Source organism: Chenopodium album, chromosome 1 (genome assembly GCF_948465745.1).
Source record: "Chenopodium album chromosome 1, dcCheAlbu1.1, whole genome shotgun sequence".
In the NCBI taxonomy this organism is placed as follows: domain Eukaryota; kingdom Viridiplantae; phylum Streptophyta; class Magnoliopsida; order Caryophyllales; family Amaranthaceae; genus Chenopodium; species Chenopodium album.
This window is the reverse complement of record NC_137834.1, coordinates 8,253,343-8,278,132: the sequence shown is the minus strand read 5'-3', so window position 1 is coordinate 8,278,132 and position 24,790 is coordinate 8,253,343. Positions and strand designations below refer to the sequence as shown.

Genomic DNA, 24,790 nt, shown 5'->3' with positions numbered 1-24,790 from the left:
CATTCTCGAGCTTCCAAGTTCAATTCACCAATTCTGTTAAAGTAGTAAATAAACTTATTTTTTTTTACGTGCATCTGCTCACGGCCAAGTAAGTTTTTCAAGTGAGCATTCTTAAATTTAGTATTGAAATTTGAGGCTAAATGACGAATACAAAACCTATGGTCAGCATGTGGCTCTTCCCATCCACTACCCATCTCGGTCATTGTCTTCAAAATTGAGGCATGCCTATCTGAAATGACACAAAGACCCTCTCTTTGGGTAACTGATTGTCGTATGCATAACATAAACCATTCTCATGCGTCACCGGTCTCTCCTTAAACAACGGCAAAAGTAAGAGGAAACAATTGAAAATTCGCATCTGTGGCCATGGCAATGAGTAGTGTGCCCTTATACTTTCCATAAAGATGGGTGCCATCAATGGTAATAAGTGGCGACAATGTATAAACCCATCAATAGATGGCTTAAAAGCCCAAAAAACTCTGGAAAATATGTGTAGAAGGGTCTAATGTTGGTATCGTACACCAATGAACCACGGTACCTTCATTTGATTCTCTTAATGCTTGCATAAATTTGGGCAACTCTTCATATGATTTCTCCCAATCCCCAAAAATAGTAGTGATTGCCTTTTGCTTGGCTAACCAAGCCCTCTTGTATGTTATGGTATAATGAAATCGATCTTTGATAACTTGCACTATAGCACAAATTTTAAAGGATGGGTCAACTCGTATGAGATCAATTATAACACCACACACAAAATCGGAAGTCAAAAGGGGATGATCAAGCTTATTAATATCCCCTACACATGTGCTTGCATGATGTCCTTCACACTTCACAATTCTAAATGTGGGAAGGGCTGGTAACCTGATTGCACGCAACCTCCACGGACATTTGCATTTTTCTTTTCTTAAGCACTCGACAACATATATTTCTGGTTTCACTTCCTTCACTCGAAATGTTTGATTTTTGCGTATGGAGTATAGTTTGACAGCATCTTTTAATTGGTGCAAGGTATCAAACTCTTGACCAACTATAAACTCACCTTCAGTAGAAAATTTGTTGTTCCCAGACCAAGTTCTCCATGAATCAAGCACTCTTGGGTCTACCTCTGGAACATTGTTAAAATCTTGTGTTGGTGCACTTTCCTTAGTAAGAATCTCATTAGCTTCTCTTACATAATCATCTTCACCCTCATCACTACCCACCGTAACATCATCACCTAGCAAATCTAGCTCGGGGTTTAATGAGTTATAATCACCAAAAGAAGCATAACGTGTACGAGGTGAGAGAGGAGTTGGAGAAGACACATCTAATAAATGATCAACAATGTAATGATCATCAGTGAGCATTCTTGTAAATGATCCTATCCCTTCATTAGGAATTGTTCCCTTTGAGTTTGAAAGCATACCCGACAAAGAATCCAAGGTAGGAAAAGAACCAATGTTGTCAACCACACTTTGTTGCTTGGGAACCAATTCCATGTACAATTGCATATTAGACATTGAATTCTTTCTCACAGCCACCCACATGTCTCTCAATGAGCTATCATCATATAACCGAACAGTTGTGTATGAGTTATTTATAGGGTACCTAACTTGCATCTTCAACTCTAGATTTTGTCTATCACACCCAAAAACTTCATATATTTTACTCAAAACTTCTGAGAAACTCATAACAGGACTAATGAATAGAAACCTATTCTCCCCGCCTACATACGACACATCACCTCCTTTTTCCACAAGTTCCCCACCCAAATAACAGAGTAGCGGGAAGTTTGAGAGCTCCATAATTTTCTAAATTCAGAATTTTAGCATATATAAGTAACATAAGACCAACATTTGTAATAGATTAAAAAACAAAAATTCAAAAGTTAATCTTGTAAAGACCTACTTATTGCATGAATTAAACATAGGTAGAGATTAGAGAAGCCAAAGTACTATAACATAGAGACAAAAAATAAACCACTGCAATACGCCTTCAATTAAACCCTAAAATGATAATTGTTCAAGTTCATGAATTTTTCAACTCTATGCCCAAAAATTAACCATAATTTCGAATTTATTTAAGAATAAAACAATATATTCATGATGAATTATAAAATTACCAATGAAAATAATTAGGGCTAACCTGAGATATACGAATGATGATTGGGATGACGATAATCAGGTGGTGGTGCCACCGTACTCACGACGTTGAAGACTGTTGGCAATGACAATTGACGATTGATAGAATTATGGTTAAGAGTATTGCCCTGCTTTGCTATTGTGAAAAAGGACTAAGTGAAGAAGATGATCGTGGGAGCATAGAACCAAGTAAAGAAGAATACAAAAGGTTAGGCATTAAAAAAAGGAAAAAACATGTCATCAATTTTATTAATAAACCGCCAATGTTGATTGCGGTTTTAATGATAAAACCGTTATTACCACTAGCGGTTTTACATATTAAAAAATGTTTTAAAAAAATAGTGACCCGATCCTACGTGGACACCGTACAGGGAATTTGTTTTTAAAACGACCCAAAGTAGGAATTAATTTTGATTTAAACAATTTCTAGGGAAATCGTTCCAAGGAATCTATCTTCAAACTCTTTAATCGTTAATAACCTTCTTAAATATACAAAATATAACCTCGTGTAAAACAAACCGTTATTACCACTAGCGGTTTTACATATTAAAAAATGTTTTAAAAAAATAGTGACCCGATCCTACGTGGACACCGTACAGGGAATTTGTTTTTAAAACGACCCAAAGTAGGAATTAATTTTGATTTAAACAATTTCTAGGGAAATCGTTCCAAGAAATCTATCTTCAAACTCTTTAATCGTTAATAACCTTCTTAAATATACAAAATATAACCTCGTGTAAAACAAATAATTAAAAAAAGCTTGTAAAAAAAATAATATAAAAAAGACTAATTATGTGGTAATACTTCATTCTATAATTGGCATATTCTTATATCTCTATAATACTAATAAAGATTGACTAGTTATGTGGTAATATTCCATTCTATAATTATAAAGATTTGAATTATATATTTCTTCATTAAAAAAAAAAAAAAAAAAAAAGATTTGAATCAATTGAGGGGTAATACTCGTGAATTCAAATTCTAATTCTAATCCAAATTCAATATCAAATTCAAAAATTAATTAGCTACTTAGCTAGCTATAGTACTTCAAAAATCTGAAAAATAAAAAAATAGAAAATAAAAAAAATGCTATAGAATGTCCTATCTCCTTTCCATAAATAAAAAAATACAATATATATGTCGAGCAGTATTTTTTTTTTTTTTACAGGCTAGGATCTTATGATTTATTTTTTTTTTTGAAAAATCATAAAATAACTTCCTAAAAAATTGCCCCTAAGATGCTAGGATTGTGGGAATTTATTTTCTTATTCTGTGTGTGTGCGTTTTTTTTGGGGGGTGTTAAATACCGCCAACAATTTTTATCAAAACCGCCAACATTTAAGACAAATGGACATCAATGCCCTTACTATACCCCCACCCATCTTCTTCTTTTTCTTTTATTGTTTTCTCTCTCATCACCCATAAGGCCACAACCACCATCAACCACGTCAGCGGCTGTATGTTGGAGGTGAAGGGAAGCAGCAGCCGTACGTCGGAGGTGGAAGGGTAGCGATGCCGATGACTGGAGGAGGCATCACGGTGGTCGGAAAAATAGTCCACCCCCAATCTTCTTCTTTCTTTTTTTTCTTTCAATAATTTCCGGCGCTCACGCTCACGCAAAACCAAAACACCACGGTAACCAGTTTTGGACGCCGGTTACCGTGGTCAATCGGCGCGCGAAACCGATTACCCGGTACGGCAACCGATTTTGGACGCCGGTTACCGTGGTCAACCGGCGCACGAAACCGATTACCCGGTACGGCAACCGATTTTGGACGCCGGTTACCGTGGTCAACCGGCGCTTGAAACCGGTTACCATCCCGGTTGACTGATTTTGCGCGCCGATTGTTCTGTTAGCTGGGATATAAAGCACCACCACCGACCTGTCGAGGAGCAAAGGTGGTGGGTCTTCATTTTTAATTTTGATTGTTGTTCGTAAATTGGTGGTTCCGGCAACACAAAATAAAATCTGGTAGTATTTTGAACGGTGATGGTGGGTGGTCATGGTCATGGAGGCGTGGGTGATGGTGGTCATGGCAGCGTGGGTAGTGGTGGCATGGGTGGTTGCTATTGTGGTGGTTGACGGTTGATTTTGAGACTTGATGGACTTAGGAGAGAGAAAATCAAAGTGGGGAATGAGTAAGGGTGATTTTGTCTCTTCATCATTATTGTTGGCGGTTTGATAAAAAACGTTGGCGGTATTTAGCAATCCACTTTTTTTTTTTTTTTTTTTTAAGCACTAGTCAAAAATATAACTAGTTAAATTTAGTATATACAATAATTCCTAACGTCATGTCAAATCTTTTACTTTTTATTTAAAAAAAATAGTAAAAAAATTCATTAATAAAAATACATATAAAATCTTTAACTCTTTTTGAAAGAGAATATCGTCTCTTTTTCATTCATCTATGGATTATTATTTAACTTTTCCTTGAAAAAAAAACCACTTTTAAATCCTCTATTTGCAACCAACCATGAGCATGAAAGCATCTAAAAGGGTTAGTAGAAATGTAGAATAGGGTCACAAATTGATCGAATTAACGATCTTCCAGACCCTATCCTTGTAGAAATATTGTCCCGTCCCCCAATAAAAACTGCTGCCACAACCACCATATTAGCCCGCCGGTGGAAAGACCTTTGGACCTTTCATAATTAAACACATTATCTTGAAATGGATTTTTAAGGAACAAGAACTGTATCAGTTCTTCAATACTACTAATAACATTATCGAGCATCTAGTGTCACCTCAAATTGAAACATTGAGTCTTCATATTACCTCCTCTTGGAATCCATATCAATACCTGGATCGAAAAGTTCTGCCCTAAAAAATTGGTGTGTTTACAGGTATATGCTCTTTTCCCATATTATACAGAACCCTTTCTTGATATACCATCATGCGTCTTTGAAAGTCAGTTCATTGAGCAATTAGAATTGCATGGTAATTTTTATTATAAATTACAAGATATTAACCGTCTTAGTCTTCCAAAATTACGTAAGGCGGACATTAAGTGGGTCCAATTCGATCCTATGTTGCTGAGTCTCCTTTTCTAATCTTGCCCATGTTTAGAAATTTTAAATTTAACTCTTGATTTGAAAGAAAATGTCGTTGTTAACATAGAAGCGCCTATGTTGATGTACTTGGAAATCAACATGGAAATCAATATAGAAGGAGATTCCATAGGAAGTGTGGTTAATATAAATGCTCCAAAACTTGAAACACTTTCTCTTTACGGTGCTTTATTTTTTTTTACCGGTTTCATACTCATCCCACTGCACTGCATCGTGCACATGTTTCTTTTCACCGTCTTTTGATTCAAAATGAAAATGTATATGTCACTCGTATGAAGAGCATTTTAAAGGGAATTTCAAATATTAAAAGGCTACATATGGATTATGATGTTGGTGTATTCAATAACTATAATTATGATGTTGATATTTGGTCAGCATTTAATAGTTTGACGGATTTGAAAATGCATTATGATTATGGATATTCAATGCTACACATGTTATTTGTGTTTGACTTTAATTTGTAGATGTTTAAATCATTTGTTTTTTTATTTATTTTGTGTTTGTTGTTATTTAATTTATTTGAAATAACCCTGCGTCTCCTATCAGTTTTGGAAGAGAAAAGTTGATGCTTTATTTAATTTGGTTATTTGTGTTTGTTTATCGGATTCATAGGTGTTTAAATCATTACTGTAATTTTTGTTTTTGTGTTTGATGTTATTTATTTTAATACCTAGGTTAGGTTCCGTCATGCAAGGTTTATTTTAATTTTCATTATTAAATACAGATGTATAGGGTTGTTTCGAATAATTACGCTTGACATAATATAAATACTATCTAGATTACTTGCCACAATTCACATTATGCGTTGTTCTATTTCTTCTGAAAGTCCCAACCTCCAGACCCACCAGCTCCACTTTCTCTCTCTGACTTCCAACTACCTGTAGCCTAATGCCTGCGGCTTGCCTTCCTTTTAGTCCTCCAAGAGCTGGAAACACCATCTCCGTAGGCTTTACCAGTGCCCCGACAACAAGGGGTTGTTACGATCTTCCTTGCTGAAACTCCACCCATCGGCACTACTTCCACTGTTCTGACAGGGTCTTTAAACCCTTTAATTTAGATTAGAATCCGCCGATTGGTTACAATTTAGGTGATTACTTTTCTGTAGAATACAAACCCATGTAAAACGTTAACATCTCTTTTAGATGTCCCCAATTTAACTTCAGGCGTTCCATTATATTAATTTTACCATGTAGAGCGAGCTAGCATACATGATTTAAATTTTATAATTGGATATCCATAGTTAATATTTAGGCGTACCCAAACATCAAACTTTATTATTTAATCAGGAAAATCTAGAAAGACAATACTTGACTTGCTAGAATATAGATCACGGTGTATAAAATGTTTTCCATTAAGGATTTTAAAAAAGAAATTAATATGGAAGCTGAAGATAGTTGTACATTGCCTTCGTACTAGGGAATTAGAGAATATGGACTCAAAACTCCAACGTGATTAAAGGGTATCTTTATCCTTCATATTAACAAAACAATCCACCGATCGGTGATTACTCTTCCGTAGAAAACAAACCCATAAAAAGCGTAAATTAATTAACATTTATTTTAGATATCCCCAATTTAACTTTTAGGCGTTCCCAATGTTAACATTTCTTTTAGGTATCCCCATTTTAACATAATATAAATCTCTAATCTTTAATTGAATAAAATATTTTTCAATTTTTTTTTCAATTTTTGGATGTTCCACCCTATTCACCCTTTAACCTAATCTTGATGCGGGCTTGAGTAAAAATTAAAAAGAAAGATTCGTTTATTTTTTAGGAATTTGAAAAGAAAAAAAAAGATTCGATATGATTTTGCAAAATATATATATATATGCACACACAAATAGCATTTTGCAGAAAAAAAAAATCGTAAATCTGGAAAATAGAAAATATCTTTAACAAAATCAGTTATGATTTTTTTTTTTGACGATTTTGTTTCCAAAAGGATCAAATCAATTATGTTTTTAATAACATACCGATTTTGTTTCCAAAAGGATCAAATCAAATATATTATGAAGATATTATCATTATCTTCATAATATTTCCAAAACGATAATTTGTTTTTAAAGGACTACCAAAGTTATCAGTATTAATTACGAGTACCAAATATTTCCCGTTGTGTAAGTGTTAATTATATTGTAAATATATTAAGTCAAAGTAGATAAATAGCTTCTGAATTTACAGCCTTCTGTTAAGTGTACGTTTTGTATTGTTTCCTATTTTGTAGCCTAGATCGAGTCAAGCCTCTTGTTAGCCATTTACGTTATATATATTCTAAGGCAAGCAATGATAATGACCAAGGAATATATTCTATAATCTTTCAATAAGGAACTCATATAATCTATATTTTTCTTTGGGCTTGCCTCTCTCCTTCAGCAAAAAAAAATAAAAATAAAAAATAAAAATCATCTATATTATAATTTCAATTAAATGATGACATGATTTTATAATTTCAATCAAATGATGACGTGATTTTATACATTACATACTATATTTTCAACTAGCTTATGGTCCCGTGCAATGCACGGATTTATCAAAATTTATAAATATTTTTATTTCAACAACTTTTTTATGATTTTTTTTTATAATAAGTACGAAAAAATTCGATATTCGCTAATTATATTAAAAATTGTGCATATCTTTTTAAATAATATTATTTTGCTTAAATTTTCTATAAGTTGTTACAAAAATATTTTATTGAATTTGGGACGGAAAGATTGCGTTTAAGTAGGAAAGAAAATATTATAGTGTATTAAAATTGCCTAGGATATTATGACAAAAAAGGAAAAAAAAAGTGGAGGGAAATTATTAAACCAAATTTTATCACGTGTCATTTTTTAATCGCCTTTAGTATATAGTTATTGATATTAAAATTGCCTAAGATAATATGACAAAAAAAGGAAAAAAAAAAGTGGAGGAAAATTATTAAACCAAATTTTGCCACGTGTCATTTTTTATTCGCCTTTAGTATATAGTTATTGATTGATATTAAAATTGCCTAAGATAATATGACAAAAAAAGGGAAAAAAAAGTGGAGGGAAATTATTAAACCAAATTTTGCCACGTGTTATTTTTTATTCGCCGTTAGTATATAGTTATTGATTGATATTAAAATTGCCTAAGATAATATGACAAAAAAAGGAAAAAAAAAAAAGTAGAGGGAAATTATTAAACCAAATTTTGCCACGTGTCATTTTTTATTTGCCTTTAGTATATAGTTATTGATTTTATTGAATTTGGGACGGAAATATTGCGTTTAAGTAGGAAAGAAAATATTATAGTGTATTAAAATTGCCTAGGATAATATGACAAAAAAAAGGAAAAAAAAAAGTGGAGGGAAATTATTAAACCAAATTTTATCACGTGTCATTTTTTAATCGCCTTTAGTATATAGTTATTGATATTAAAATTGCCTAAGATAATATGACAAAAAAAGAAAAAAAAAAGTGGAGGAAAATTATTAAACCAAATTTTGCCACGTGTCATTTTTTATTCGCCTTTAGTATATAGTTATTGATTGATATTAAAATTGCCTAAGATAATATGACAAAAAAAAGGGAAAAAAAAGTGGAGGGAAATTATTAAACCAAATTTTGCCACGTGTTATTTTTTATTCGCCGTTAGTATATAGTTATTGATTGATATTAAAATTGTCTAAGATAATATGACAAAAAAAGGAAAAAAAAAAAAGTGGAGGGAAATTATTAAACCAAATTTTGCCATGTGTCATTTTTTATTCGCCTTTAGTATATAGTTATTGATTTTATTGAATTTGGGACGGAAATATTGCGTTTAAGTAGGAAGAAAATATTATAGTGTATTAAAATTGCCTAAGATAATATGACAAAAAAAAGGAAAAAAAAAAAAAGTGGAGGGAAATTATTAAACCAAATTTTATCACGTGTCATTTTTTAATCGCCTTTAGTATATAGTTATTGATGATTTTTTATGATTTTTTTTATAATAAGTATGAAAAAATTCGATATTCTGCTAATTATATTAAAAATAATGCATATCTTTTTAAATAATATTATTTTGCTTAAATTTTCTATAAGTTGTTACAAAAATGTTTTATTGAATTTGGGACGGAAAGATTGCGTTTAAGTAGGAAAGAAAATATTATAGTGTATTAAAATTGCCTAAGATAATATGACAAATAAAGAAAAAAAAAAAGTGGAGGGAAATTATTAAACCAAATTTTGCCACGTGTCATTTTTTTATTCGCCTTTAGTATATAGTTATTGATAACGATCCGAGCATGTAATTTTTTTTTTATTTGAAGTTTTTACATGTATTCATAATTTAATACTTCGTACATTAAAAAAAAAAAAGTACTTTTATAGAATACAAATACGATACAGATCGGAGTATTACTTATACTAGTTAAATTCCCGTGCAATGCACAGATTTTACTAAATTATCCCTACCTTATAAAAAATACGGAGTAGAAGATAACTCTTAGGAATAGTGTGCTACCAAGTATACCCTCAAAATTGTGTACAAAATGTGTATTTACTTTTTTACCCTCATTAATTAATATGTTTACTATCATTAATGTATTTAATGTTTTTTTTCATTAAACTTATATGATATATCATCAATTAATTCAGTTTTTTTTTTAAAAAAAAACAAAAAACATGTAATGCATTTTTTTAATAAAAAATTCTAATGTTTTACACTTCATATGATATTATAATTATTTAAAAAGAAAAAAATTTGTATGTACAAAGAGACAGTTTATTATCAAGAGACTGTTTATTTTTACTCTTTTGTAGTTGCTCTTCTTATTTACTATCTTGTTTTCCTTTAATTACAACTATTGTTAAGGTTTATAAGCTTTTGAAATGTACATATTAACAACGTTATAGAATTTGAATGAAATTTATATTAAATATACACTGATATTTTAGCAGATGTATGTTATCAAGAGGTATAAAGAACTTAAAAATCCTAAAATCAAGGGAAATCAATGGTAGAAAAAACATAGCTGGTATTAATTTTGAGAGTATTTAAGAGGAAAAATATACATTATTAAGTTTTTAATTTAGCTGCAACATTTAACATATTATTACTCCATAGTCCAAATGACCACAGCTCACAAAAAAAATCATTTAAAGAAAAACACGTTAGAAATATTACATATAGTATTATTGAAATATGCACATCAATTATGAGTTCTAAACTAACACTTGGCGCTTAAAATATGAAGGGATGCAAATTAATTAAATATTACTTAATAGTAATTTTGAAATAACACTATCAAACTTTTTAGTGTTTTAAAAAATAATTGTCTTAAAAGATTTTGGTGGCTTTCTTATACTATTCTACAAATTCACCACATAGACACATGCCAAATAGTGTACGTATTAAAATTACCAGGTCTACCCAAACTAACGGTATAAATACACGGCAATACAAATTTTCCGCAAGCGATGCGCGCGAAGGACACCCTAGTATAATGAAGTACAACATTAATTCCGGTGCAATAGATGCATGATAGTTTAATACGGAGTGATTATAATACAACAAAATTATAAAACGACATACAAAAATAAGACTCGACACTAATTATTAGAAAGTATGAAGTATATTATTGAAAATAACCACATAAAATAATTATAATGAACAATATAATATTTGCTTTCAAAAAAAATATATATATATAATTTTTTAGAAAGTTTAGATTAGATTTTATGTAAACAAATCTCGTTATTTAGATACAATGATCATTCATTATAGTATGATTTTTTTTAAGTAAATACTTTTGGAGGGAAAATACTCCGTACAATGTTGTCAAGTGTCATTTTAGATTCGCCTTTCACTACAAGAAAAAGAGGAATTAGCAATAGAAATTTGCGACTACCCTAATATTCAGTCGCAAAAATAGTCGCAAAAAATATTTTTGCGACTGAAAAAGACGACCAGTCACAAATTTTGTAACTAATTTTGCACCAGTTGCTACGCAGTCGCTAATTTGCGACTGAATTTTGCATCTACTATAATAATCAGTCGCAAAAAATATATTTGCGACTGTCAGAGACGAGTAGTCGCAAATTTTGCGACTCATTTTGCAGTAGTTGTAATGTTGTCACTAAATTACAACGCTCTTATAATTTTTGCGACTATAAATTATAGTTGCTGGGGATAATGATTTTCTAACTTTTTAATTTGCAACCCTGAATCGGTAGTATAAAAAAGAAATAAAAACAAAACCCTTAATATGATGAGGAGTTGCCAACAAAATAAAAACTAACTTAATCACTTACTCCTCCATAAATAAAAAAAAAAAAATTAAAAAAATTAAAAATAAAAAAAAACTCAATCACTAAAAGCCTTAAGTAATTTTTTCTTCCTCCTTTCACAGTACAGAAACTCTTCCTCCTTTCACCAAAAAATAAAAAACAGAAACTCTTCCTTCTACAAAAAGGCACGCATAAGGCAATTTTCAGAGATTCAAGAATTCAATCCTCACTATCGCTCTTCATATGCCTCCGCTGCGCGCCTGCGCCATCACGTCTCCTCCAAGGTAAGTTCAAACGCTTGACGTCCCTTCTATCTTTTGTTTATTGTAATTCGCCAACTACGATTTTTGGGGTTATCATTGAATTTTTTGTCCAATTATTAATTTGAATTTGGTTTCCATGGTGTAATTTAAGTAAATTAATGAAAAATCATTCGAAATTGATTAAGTTTGCTAAAATTCCTAATTGATTTTAATGTAAAAATCCCAATTCTGGTTATTTTGAACCCTATATTTTCTGAAGAAGGGGGTTAATTCGTTGCTTAGAGTGTAATTCTAATTGGGTAATTAATGGATGGAGGGTATTGAGGTTCGTCCGAACTCCATTGAATTCTTGTTTTGTACTGAATTCTTATTTTGCACTGAATTCTTGTTTTGCTTTGAATTCTTGTTTTGCTCTGACTTTATTCTATTTTTGAGGCTAACTTGTTGCTGGCTTATTGTTATGACAATAATTGTGGTGGGTTCTGGAATGGGTGCGAGATGAGGGAGAATTAGGTGCATCAATGTGGTGTGAATGCGTGGCTGTTGCATGGTTGTTTTTGTTGTTGTAGGGAGAATAGTGGTTTGGTATATGGTGCATTTAGTGGATGAGTGGGAGTTTATTGTGCTGCTAATAGTATTGTGGGTTGTGCGTTAGCGATCGTTGGTTCATTAAGTTTAAGGTATGTTTGAAAATTTGAGACATTTTCTTGTATTCATTGCTCTTAAACTAGTGAAGCTATATATTTGAATACTAGCTTTGAGTATTTGAGATCTCTGTCCTTGATTACAATTAATGTTTCTTGGTTAATTTGGAGCGAATGATCTGTGTAAGTGTGAGGAAATGAATGAAAGAAACCAGAAGAATGCTAAACCACTACTTTAACCAGTTACAATTAAATGGGTTTGTAGACAATTGCACGTTTCTTTACTATGCCAAGAAACTGAATCCGAAATCCACCAAAATCAAATCACAAAGTAGCATCAATCTCACAGTAAGTAAAAAAAAAAAAAAAAAAAAAAAAAAAAGACTTGCACGTTGAGAGAATTTCGAGGTAATGTGATAAGGGCCATAGGGCTGATATATTGGTGTTTTGATGTTCTGTAGAAGATCAATTTCTTTTTATGTACTTCTGTCTTTGTTACTTGTGAAAATAATCTTTTTTATGTTCTATTCTGGCTTATTATGAGCTGTTAATGCCTGGCATATTGACATTTCTTTTTTGCACAGTATCAAACTCCCTCTTATCTCCCATTTCATTTTCTTGGTTTGTAGCTACCCATTTGTACTGATTATATCTCTTCACAAACTGTTTCATCTCTGGAGGCAGTTGTCTTTGATGCATCCATTGCTCTATATCTGTTATCCTGATCCTCCACTTCTAATCAGACTATAGTTGACTACAAATATGTTTGCAATTACAGAATATGGCAACATTCACTTCTAAAATTCTTAGATACTACATTTTTTTTATAGATACTAAGCCACTATTGTCGTAACTTCAATCCACTCAGCTAACAGTGGTAACCTTTTAAAAAAAAAAAAGAAAGGGTACTAACTTGCTTGTTTCAATGGTTGAATTTTATGGATTTTTTTTATACTTAGCTCTTTACTTATATCTTAAGCAAATTATATAAAGTAAAAGTCTGATTGGATATTGTGCATTGCAATCTTATTATGAATCCTCAGCCTGTTATCAGTGCTATCAAATATTGCAGACTTCCAAACTGTCAAACTTGGTTTTATTCAAGATTTTTTTGGTTCCTTTTCAAAGTTTCAGCTTATTCCATTACTTATTAATTTATGATAGTTCCTATAATAAAAAGGTAAGAGATTATATCATATTTTCTATTTGAGATACAATGTTAAACTCTTGGGTAATTATGTGCAGCGTATATACATATATACCTGGAGACCTGAGTTCGATGCTAAGGCTAGGAGAGACTTTGACAAAAAAGTTGGGGACCGACTTAGGGGTACATTGAACCAAGTTTTCAAAATGCCTCTCCATAAGAAGTTAATTTCATGATTGACACTGTTCGAGCCGAATTCATAAGTAAGTGTAAGAATCCAAATTTTGGTAAACGTTGTGAGCAAGCAAGAGATAATAAGTTATCTGGACAAATATTAGAGATAATAGCTTTTCTAAATGATCTTTAATTTTTGGAGGCATATTTGTATATCTTCATTAATTTTTATTTGAAGTAGCTTCTTTATGTAGGAGGTGATTTTTGAAACAATCAGTCATAGTTTAGAATATTGCTTTTTAGTACATTGATACCAAATTGAGTATATTTAAATAACGTTATCATGTTGGTTATTTAACTTTATGCGTGGGTACCTTTTTTTTTTTGTGATTGATATTGGTCGTTGGCTCGTTGCTAAATTATGATCTCTAAATATTAATAGCCAGTTGCAAAAATTTTGCGACTGCAGATTTGTTTTAGAGAATGATTGGTTAGTTGCAAAATAATTAGACTCAATGACTAATCTGTCGAAAAAAAAATAGTTTTGTTGTCGCAAAAATTTGGTCTCGTATGTAGTTGCTAATCTGACGCAAAATACATTAGTCTCAATAGTCACAAATTCGACACAATAAAACTAGTCTTCATAGTCGCAAAAGTTTGATCTTGTAGTAGATAATCCGTCGCAAAAGTAGTCTTAAAACATTAGTCTTCGTAGTTGCTAATCCGTCGCAAATATATTACGACTGACAATAATTTAGTTGCTGAAAATTTGAAGTTAGTTGCTAAATGGCAGTTGCAAAGGCGTTGCAAATCCGTTGCTAAATTTGCGACTATTAAAAAATTAGTCGCAAAAATGGATTTGCGACGAGGTCTTTGGCAACGAACCAAAGTAGTTGCAAATCCGTCGCAAATCCATTTTTGCGACGGATTGGCGACTACTTTGGCCGTCGCTAATTACCCTTTTTCTTGTAGTGTTTAGTAATATGTAATAGATAAGAAAATGTTGGTTTAAAAAGTTTTATATACTATTTTCCTTTTATAATTTCAACTAAATGATGACATGATTTTTCGCATGATTGTTTAACTAGGCAAAAAAAAAAAAAAAAACAAATACTAAAAAAAACAAATGAATTAAATACCTATGCATTATTAAAAAAAAAAAAAAAAAAAAAAAAAAGTCCAAATAACCCTATGTTGATGACATTGCTATGTTATACCTAATAACTATTATCCAAAATAACCCTACGTTTATGACATAAGTACCTTTCGATCTATGTGTCAATCAAGTGTTATCTTAGTAAATCGTAATGGTAGACGAATAAAATTTAAAAATTGGTTCACCTTAGGTTAAACCGGGGTATCCAAAAGAGATGTTAATGTATTTACGCTTTATATGGGTTGAGAATTTGTCAATTATTATTGATTGATAGGTAAAATGTATTTTTAATTTAGTTCACTTTAGTTCAATTTACTTCAGCTGAACTCAGTTTAGTTTAGTTCAATTCAATTTAGGGCATGTTCTCATTGACTGAACTCAGCTGAACTAAATTAAACTGAGCTGAACTGAATTGAACTAAATATTTTATAAGAGAAGGAAAATAGGAGTTGAACTGAACTGAACTGAATTTCAACGTATGAGAACAACCCCTAATCGAGCTCAGCTCAGTAAATGAGAATATGCCCTAAAGAAATGTTGCCTTTTCAACTCTTTGATGAAGTTTTTTGGAATATGTAAAAGACTTTCAATTTGCATGAATGTATTATTTGTATAACTTTTCTTATTATTACATATTATTAGTTTATGTCTTAATGAGATTATGCACACACTGTACTACATCTATGTTCTTTTCACATGCGAAAAAATATGTTTCTTGTAAATAAAATCAAATTAAATAAGGGTACAGATAAATAAACTAAATATTATATACGAATATAAATAAATTTGTATCATATATTTCCTTTGAATATAATTCCGTATTTTGTATTTTAAAGAAAAATCCATATAAAAATATGTATTTTATACGTATAAATAATCCATATATAAATCTGTATTTCCTTTGAATATTTAGCGTTAAACCCTTAATTAATTTGATTTTATAATCCGTGTAAAAATCTGTATAAAACTTGTATAAGAGTCTGTATAAAATCCGTATATATAATACATATAAAACTGTATAATATTCTGCATTTAGACGTATAAATATATCATGTATTTTTAAGATAATTATGTATTGTGTATTCTTAAAATAATTAAGTATTTTTCTTAAAATAAAGAGTAAATATTTCTTATTGTGCATTTATACGTATTTAAGAATTAATTGTGATATTTTATTTAAGGATAAGAATATATTTTCAGATTAACATAATTGTAACAATTATCTTTTCCTAAAAAAAAACAATTATCTTTTTCCTAAAAAACGCATCATATTTGTTTTTTTAAAAAAAAAAATAATAAAAACCGCAAGATCATATTTGTTTTTTTTTTTTTTTAAAATAAATATAAAAAAATAAAAACCGCAAGATATTCAGCATAAGGGAATTGAAATCTGCCATCATATTTTCTATATAAGAAAAACGCCCTTTTTCCCTCAAAAATAAAAAAAATAAAATTCCTAAAATGCATGATTAACATAATTCTATAAAATAATTGAGCGTTAAAGTATAAGGTAGAGAATGTTTGTTTCCCTAATAAAACGCATGTAAATATGTAATAAATGGATTATTTTAAAAAAAAAAAATTAAAATAATATTATTCATCTTCAACCTATATTCATCTTCAACCTTTATTCAACCTTAACATTTAACAATGGTGGATTGCTATTCAAAAAAAATATATTGAAAAAACAATTGCGGATAAATCTTGAAATTATATCTTCCAATGAGAAAAAGTAATCATTTTCCAATCAAGAACATAGAAAAACGATTGATAGATTTCATTTGTTTTTGTATATACTCATTATATTTGGGGAAGAAAGAAATAAGACATGCCGTACACAGTAGCTTTTTATTTCCCATGTTTTGGAGATATTCATTTTTATAATTTTTTGATTCTTTTTTATTCTTCGAGAACTGCATTCGATCAATAATGGCTGCCATTGTTTAATGTTTTTTGCATGTCATGAATTTCATCGTTTTTCTAATGTTTTTCCACTGTTGATTATAAATATAATTATGAAATTAAATAAAATATAAGAATTTAATAATTTGAAAAAAAAATGTTTTGAAAAAATAAATTTAACCAAACTAGAGTTAATGACTTGATGATTAGACTTGATGACTGTGTAATGACTTGATGACTAGACTTGATGACTGTGTAATGACATGATGACTAGACTTGATGACTGTGTAATGACTTGATGACTAGATTTGATGACTATGTAAATGACTTGATTACTGTTTTGTTGAGGTATCGAATTGGACGGCTAGGATTAGTCTATTAAAAAATAAACGGATGAGATTTAATCTCTTATCGTAGTCGTCCGTACGGTAGAAGCTTCGTTAGTTTGAGTATTATCACCGTAACTATATTCATAAGCACATAGTGATGATGACTCGTAATTGTTGTAATTATAATTATTATTCGAAGCACAACTAGTGGTAACATCTGGTTGGGCGCAATCCGAAGAAGGGCAAGTGACTAATTGATAAGACGAAGATTTTGATGGATCGAAGAGTGGAGATTGTTGTTGGATGCAAGTGTTACAAGGTTGACATTGGACCCAAATAAGGTCACTACCCGTGTCTGCCAAGGCTAAAAATTCGACTTCTGGGGTACCAAGGCCGATTTTCATGAGGTACCCTCCACCATTAGGAACTAAAGTGTACGATTTTTTATCATTTAGGTTATAATATGTTGAGGACAGTTGAGTGTTGTGGCCGTGTGATATCTAGGGGTGCTCTCTTTAGGCGCTCTTGTGGTGTCATGGAAGAGTTGTAGTATGGCAAAAGTGGTGAATCGCGATGGATGAGATTGACCTTGAAGACGCTATTAGAAGTGGCTAATTTTCGAGCCTCGACAGAGATCGAATTAGGGAGTTCAAAGAAAGAGGACGATGCTAACAAAAGAATTAGGATGATATTAGGCATAGTATAAGCATGCATGTTGGTTATTAATTTAATAAACGTTTATGCAAATGCTTAATAAGAGATAATATGTTATGGTTAAGTGGTTACATGATTTTATATAATCAATGTCCAACTATCATATCGTTGTCAAGGCGAAAGTATACAATGTAACGTACTCCACAAATTGCAAAGTTTTCATCATTAATTTGTCATGCAAGTCGTCTCTAGTCAAGGGTCTTTGTTTTCTTGTGTTATTTTACCTTCACCTCACACTACTTATCCATGTTGGACGTGCACCCCGCATTTGTTTAAATATGACAAGAGGAAGTACTAATAGAGGTCTGATATGCATATGCAAGTGCATAACATGGCAATTTAGTAAATAAAATGCAACTTTTGTGTAACGGTTTGTGAAAATGGAGGGAAAATTAGAACGGAATAGTAAAATTGTGTAACGGTGTGGGACCCTTAGCAGGTTAAAAAAAACATTTGACGGAACCCCACTTGTACTTCCTTTCCTGAAAGAGGAGACCCACTGAACTTTAGAACCTTCCTCCTCTAAAAAAAAAAAATTGAAAAGGTGATGACCTTTTCCTCCATTGTTGAACTTAAAAAAAGTGAAGAAATGGAGGTTTGAAGTAAAAAAAAATCTTAATTTATTCTCCCGTGGTGCGTGATGGAGTACCTTGAAACGACGGAGGATGTGGAAAGGTACAAAGGTGGTGAGTTTGGTCTGAGCATTTGCGAAGCCAGTGAAAACGATCTCGGTGAAGGAGTAGGCTGCGCGGCGGCGTTGGAGGCGCTTTTAAATGAGGTGAGTGGTGAATTGTTACAACAATGACAATACAATTTAGTGGGTGTTGTTGATTATCTGAGAAAAAGAAACTAGGGTTTTAACATTTACAGTCGTATAAAAAGGTCCATAATTGTGAAATTCTAGAAATGCAATTGCAATTGTATTAGGTCCAGTTGTTGTATGTTATCATGTTCTCGAATTGCATGTCGTCCTATATCCTCTAATTCCCCTGAATATGTAATCCTCGACATGCTGGTCGTCCTATTTCATCTAATTGGCCAGAATGTTAATGCCTCTCTGCATGTAATTTTAGTTGATCTTGGTATGTTGTGTGTGAATATGGTGTTGTGTGTCTGTTAATTTGTAGTTATGTTAATGTCTTAACAATTCTGACCTTGTGGGGTGATTGTTATATGTGTAACTAAGGTTGTTGTTGGGGAGGAGTCCTTTAAGACTCCAACCAAAGGGAAGGCTAATGTCTCCATCAATATTCAGATTGAGGAGGAGGGTGGTGAAGTGGAGATGGATGTTGCTTTGCCACCTCCGTCTATTGGAATGGTTTTTGAGTCAATGCTTGAAGTGGATAAGTATTTTAGGGAATATGGGCAGCAGAATGGGTTTGGTGTTGTGCGTGCAAGTGGTGCAAATAATGGAAAAGGAGCAAAGAGGAATTGTAGGTGGACGTGTGAAAGTTATGGAAGGCCTGGTCGGAAGAGGAAAAAGGTTGAAGTTGCTTTGGTCTCAGATGCCCAAATCAGTGAAGATGAAGATTTGTGTCCTAAGTGAAAGTCGAAGAAATGTGAATGCCCTGTGTTTGTATATGCACATGTAAACGTTGTAGGTCAATGGGAGATAACGAAGGCTAAAATGGAACATGATGGGCATACTCCAACCCCTAGCAAATCAAAGAGTATAAGTAAATTTAGGAAGAAATTTCTGGTGGAAAATCCCCATATTGTGAAGCAGCTATTTCAAGAAAGAAGGGCAGGCGTTCCTGTTTCTACCATTTATAGAAGTATGGCTAGGCAGAGGAATGGTTTGGAGGGGATGCAGTTTGAGCAAAAAGACCTACACGATGAAGTTTCTAAGGAAAGGAAAAGGGTCTTTGAAGAAGGGGATGCAAAATCCATGTTTGCATACTTTAAGAGAATGGTGGATGACAATTCGAATTTCTTTCACACATATCGAGTTGATGAAGAAGGAAGGTTGAAGGATGTTTTACGGGTAGACGCAAGGAGTAGGGTGGCTTATGAAGAGTTTGGGGATGTAGTTGTATTTGATTCTACTTATTTGACTAATGAATACAAACTTCCTTTTTGCAACTTTGTAGGAGTAAACTATCATGGCCAAACCATTCTTTTTGGATGCGCCCTTGTTACCCGTGAGAATACTGAGACTTTTGAATGGGTGTTCTCAAATTGGCTTCGATGCATGGGCGACAAACCCCCTATTGGTATCCTAACTGACCAGGACCTGGCAATGCGCAAAGCTCTAAAGATTGTTATGAAAGGAACAACCCACAGATGGTGCATTTGGCACTTCATTAACAAGTTTGGAAAGAAGTTAGGCAAGCATGAGAAGTACAAGGAGCTGAAGGAGGGGATGCAACATGTGATTTATGATAGTCTTGATCCTGAGGAATTTGAAGAACGATGGCCTGAGTTTATGAAGAAATACAAGGTTGAAGATGATGAATGGTTGGCAGGTAATAATTAATTTATTATATACACCCTTGTTACATTGGTTTAAAATTGGTTGCATTTAATTGTAGCATTTGTAAAATACTATCCTTAATGTGCATTTGCAAAATACAGAATTTTGATTGAAAAATAAGAAAGTATACATATATGTAAAATATGTATTGTGGTGTTGGTGTTATGTAATTTGAATTCCCATGACTGTCCAGGATTGTTTGAGGAACGTGGAATGTGGGTTCCAGCCTATGTGAAGCACTTGTTTTGGGCTGGGATGAGGACGACGCAGAGAGTGGAAAGCATTCACAGCTTCTTTGATGGATATCTAAGCAAACACACGCTCCTGCATGAATTTGTTGAGCGGTATGTAGAGGCTCTGGAGGTTAGAGCCACAAGTGAAAAAAAGGCTGATGATAACAATGCCAGATATGTCAGGAAGACTTACAGTGACTTCCCAGCTGAGTTGATCTTCCAAAAGAATTACACTGATGCAAAGTTCAAAGAAGTCCAGCGAGAATGTACCCGAAGCTTATATGTTAGTCCCATCGAAAAAAGAGTCTTGTCTGAGAGCATCATTGAGCATGTGGTTGAGGATAGAATTTGGTACAAGCCGAAACACTCTTCGAAGGAGAAACCTTCTAAGAGGAAGCGGAGATACAAGATCACCTTTGATTGTGTTTCTAAGGAAGCTTGTTGCGAATGCAAGCACTTTGAGTGACACGGTATTATTTGTCGTCACATCATTAAGGTTTACGAGCTTAACGATCATTACGAAATACCTGAAAAATTTATTCTGAGGCGTTGGAGGAAAGATGTGATAAGGAAGCACACTAGGGTTAAGGTTGCATACCACGATCCAAACAAGACCGAAGAGGTGTGCAGGTTTGACAAAATGATGGTGAAGTTTGGTTCACTTACTTCAAAGGCCTGTGTTTATAAAACCACAACTGATCTTGTCATGGAAACCCTCCAGTTACTAGAAATTCAATTGGATGAAAAACTTTCAATGATGAATGTTACAAACGCAGAAAGAGAAGGTAGAGGTGAGAAGGGAACTCCAATTACCCCATCCACACAGAGACAAGGTAGCTGCTCTGAGGTCCCGAAGGATCCCCCAATGCCGAAGAGGCCTGCTCACAGAACAACTGATGTGAGGTTCCCTTCCTGTGTTGAGAAGTCTAAAAAAGGGGCTAAGACAAACAACAAAGGTTCACAAAAATCCGCAATGGTGCAACATGAATCACAGCGTACAACTTCGAATGTTACACCCTCATATTCTCAGGTTATGTTCTTTACTTATTGTATGCTTGATGTTGTTTATCTATGTGATAATGTCTTGTAATGGTGTTGTTTTCTTTAATGCAGTTGCCTCCACAACACGGATTTATGTTTTCGTATAGCCCGCAGTCTATAGGAGGCATCCAGATGGTGGATGCTGACGGATCAATAGGGTATTTTACTGGTGTCTCAGGCGCGAATACCCCCAAAACTCCAACAGCCAACTTGTCTGGAACTGATGGCCAATCTGTTTACCGTCATCACTACAGACCACTCATTCCTTGTGCACAAACAGTGGCCTCCCCTAGTACCCCTAAGTCTGCATCACCACTCGGAGGTGCTTCTTCTTATGGAAAATACAGACCCATTGCTCCTAAACCGATGTTTATACCCATTGCTCCTTATCATCACCAGTATTTCCATCCTTAGCACAATCCCCAGTACAATCCCCAGTACAGCCATCCAAACCAACATCCTAATGGTCATCAGGAACTCCCTACTGGTACTACTGGTACTAACCAACACTGCAATGGTGCTACTGGTACTAACCAACACTGCAACGGTCCATCAGCCACTACCCCAGCAAATTCTGCACAATAGCTAGAGATTCCAGTACCTGAAGCTGTAATATATTCTGATCTGCCTTAGTATAATTTTTTGTAATCGTGGGTGGATCACTTGTTTTGTGATGTAATGGAGTGCTCTTTAACATATTGCATGTATTTAGTAATTACCATTACAATTAATTCGTACTTAAAATTACCTTAGAAATTGTGTTAAATTAAGGATACCATTGGAGATGAGAAGGGTACCACTGGAGATGAGAAGGGTACGACCCGAATAAATTTAACTTCAGACTTTGACCTCCATTTGTAGTTAGAACTGATTCGTACTTAAACTTACCTTAGAAATTGTGTTAAATTAAGGGTACCACTGGAGATGAGAAGGGTACCACTGGAGATAAGAAGGGTAGTGCTGACCTTATAAATTGTATCACTGAAGTTCTAATGGGTAGCACTGTGATGGGTGTACCACTGAAGGGTTTTATACTTTAAATAGGAATAATTGGAGTTGAATTTGTTGCATAATTATCGAGGGGATTCTAAACACTTAAAGGGAATGAAACCGTCATGATTACAAACGTACCATGCGAATATGTGGTGTAGTCAATTCTCAATATAATAGCATATTCCAAAATAGATAATGAATGGTATACAGCAGGGACAATATACACGCTATAGTTAGCGTAATTTATAGTACATGACAAACGATTTGATTAAAGATGACATATACCCAATGTAAAACCCGAATACAATTTGTAGTTTATATGTTTCACATGTGCGATAATGTATACACTTTGTAGTTTATATGTTTCACATGTCAAACATTTATTTAGTTTTATATTAAGTTTTTTCAGATTTGTAACACATTTATATCAAGGTTTTTTAGAATTGTAACCGGTTGCAATGCTCGAATTTAGAATTACTAATGTTGTGTACACATAATAACCTTTTTATGTTGACTCATTGACTCTACAATTACAATGTTTGTTCTGACCCAATTGACTCTACAATTACAATTACTATGTTTCACTGGTCTCTTGATTACCATCATTGTAAAATAATTGTATGACTCTACGACTTATAATACTTGGACTAGTTCAAAATTCAACTACATATTACTAGGGTACCGTTAGATCTGTGTAGGGTACTACTTGGGCTAAGCTTAGGGTTTAGGTTTTTTGGTTTAGTGTATTTCACCGTACTTTACCACATACACTGGAGCCGCAAACATACCACTGAAAAACCAAAAAGTCCAAATTCAAATTATAACCCAGTATTATTGCATTCGTTTTGTATTTCGTTAACACCTGTTAGGGTACTACTACGTATACACCACATATTTATCAAGTGGCTTTTAGTAGTTGGAGGTGATATTATATGCCTTGTACGTAGAAGGGCCAACATACATTTAATGTACAATGGCTAACATACATTTTACTATGTTTTTGTACAAGGCAAAGAGAGCAAGTGAGTAATGGTTTTATAGCGTACCCCTAATATCTTGATTACTTAGACTGTGCGTTATGTTGGTTATATTTACGATGTGCCAACATATGGTATATAGTCCACCATAAATTAACCAACATTTGCTCGTCATTCATATATTGTGTTTGAGGGAACCACAACAACTCATTAATGACCTCATTAATGAGCTCTCCCCTCAATATTTACTTGGAACGTATTGTGCGTATTACAATTGTGTATAACATGTACAATTATGATGAAATGCAACTTAATTGACATAAAGAATCATTGACGAAATGCAATTACGTATTGTGCGTATATTTACTAGGTATTGTGTGTAGTTATAGATTATTACTAAATGGACCATTTATAAGTTGAAATATTTAGTAAATGTAGTCCAAATTAAGAATCCACAGTTGTAGTAAACAAGCATCATCTGGAAGAACATTTGTTTTAATTAACTGTACCACTACAACAGAATATAGAACAATTAACTGTATGTTTTGTACATGTAGTTAATTTAATGGTTGTTTAACTATTTCCAACCGTATAATTCGTCTTACAATTGAAAAGTACTACTGAAACTTATTTATGTACCACTTTTTTTTTTTCTAAGGAAATTCATGTACAAACATTCTAGGCGGGGTATTTACGGCTGCACAGTTATGAGTACCACTACAACACATTATATATCAATTTAATGTAGATTTGTACAGCTACCGTGTGTAATAGTTGTTTTTTTGTTACCAATGTGGATGTTTGATACTTTAACGTATACAATTGAAAAGTACTATTGAAACTTATTTATGTACCACTTTGTTACGGAAAATACTGTACAAACATTGTAAGCGAGCAAAACATTAGGCGGGCTAATTATTAAACCTTTCCCGCCATTGTTATTATTTTTTTGTTGATTTCGGACTATATAGGTACACAAGGCCTATATATTAAGACTTTGTGAGAAGGGTTTTGCAAAAATCACAAACACTACTATGTCTTCCCACTCCATTTCATCTACTTCTAGACTTAGGAGTTTCGACAACACGAACTCAGACATATCATGGATTGCTGCGAAGAAATGCAACTGTGGGGGGCAAACAATTGCTGAGTTCCGCATTTCTCATTCTGAAGCAAACCCTCTCAGGCCTTACTACAAGTGTAGAGTGTGCAATTTCTGGCAATGGGCAACAGAGGTGGATTTCATCCGACAGAGGAGTGAAAACGCGGTGGGTTTAATTTGGCAAAGGATGGATGATCTCGAACGTTTCGGCTG

General features: G+C 32.9%; 1 protein-coding gene, 1 long non-coding RNA gene and 1 pseudogene across 2 annotated transcripts; 2 read left to right on the top strand and 1 right to left on the bottom strand.

The window, feature by feature from the left end:
- Positions 1 to 17,758, bottom strand: part of LOC145556772 (aspartic proteinase CDR1-like) — a 171,305-nt pseudogene extending 153,547 nt beyond the window's left edge.
- On the top strand, positions 11,562 to 14,010 carry LOC145556570 (uncharacterized). The gene is made up of 2 exons (XR_014091906.1): positions 11,562 to 11,713; positions 13,582 to 14,010. It is a non-coding gene; the product is annotated as an uncharacterized LOC145556570 (long non-coding RNA).
- A 1,627-nt stretch (positions 17,759 to 19,385) lies between the features above and the next one.
- On the top strand, positions 19,386 to 20,930 carry LOC145627735 (protein FAR-RED IMPAIRED RESPONSE 1-like). The gene is made up of 2 exons (XM_081680091.1): positions 19,386 to 20,223; positions 20,425 to 20,930. Exons 1-2 carry the CDS (start codon positions 19,386 to 19,388, stop codon positions 20,928 to 20,930), a joined length of 1,344 nt encoding a protein of 447 aa, XP_081536217.1.
- Positions 20,931 to 24,790: the final 3,860 nt, after the last annotated feature.

What these genes read in the sequence shown, in the direction of transcription:
- LOC145627735 (XM_081680091.1), top strand. Translation starts at nt 19,386, where the DNA reads ATGGAACATGATGGGCATACTCCAACCCCTAGCAAATCAAAGAGTATA. An exon ending in AGATGATGAATGGTTGGCAG is followed by an intron (nt 20,224 to 20,424) that starts GTAATAATTAAT and finishes ATGACTGTCCAG; the next exon opens with GATTGTTTGAGGAACGTGGA.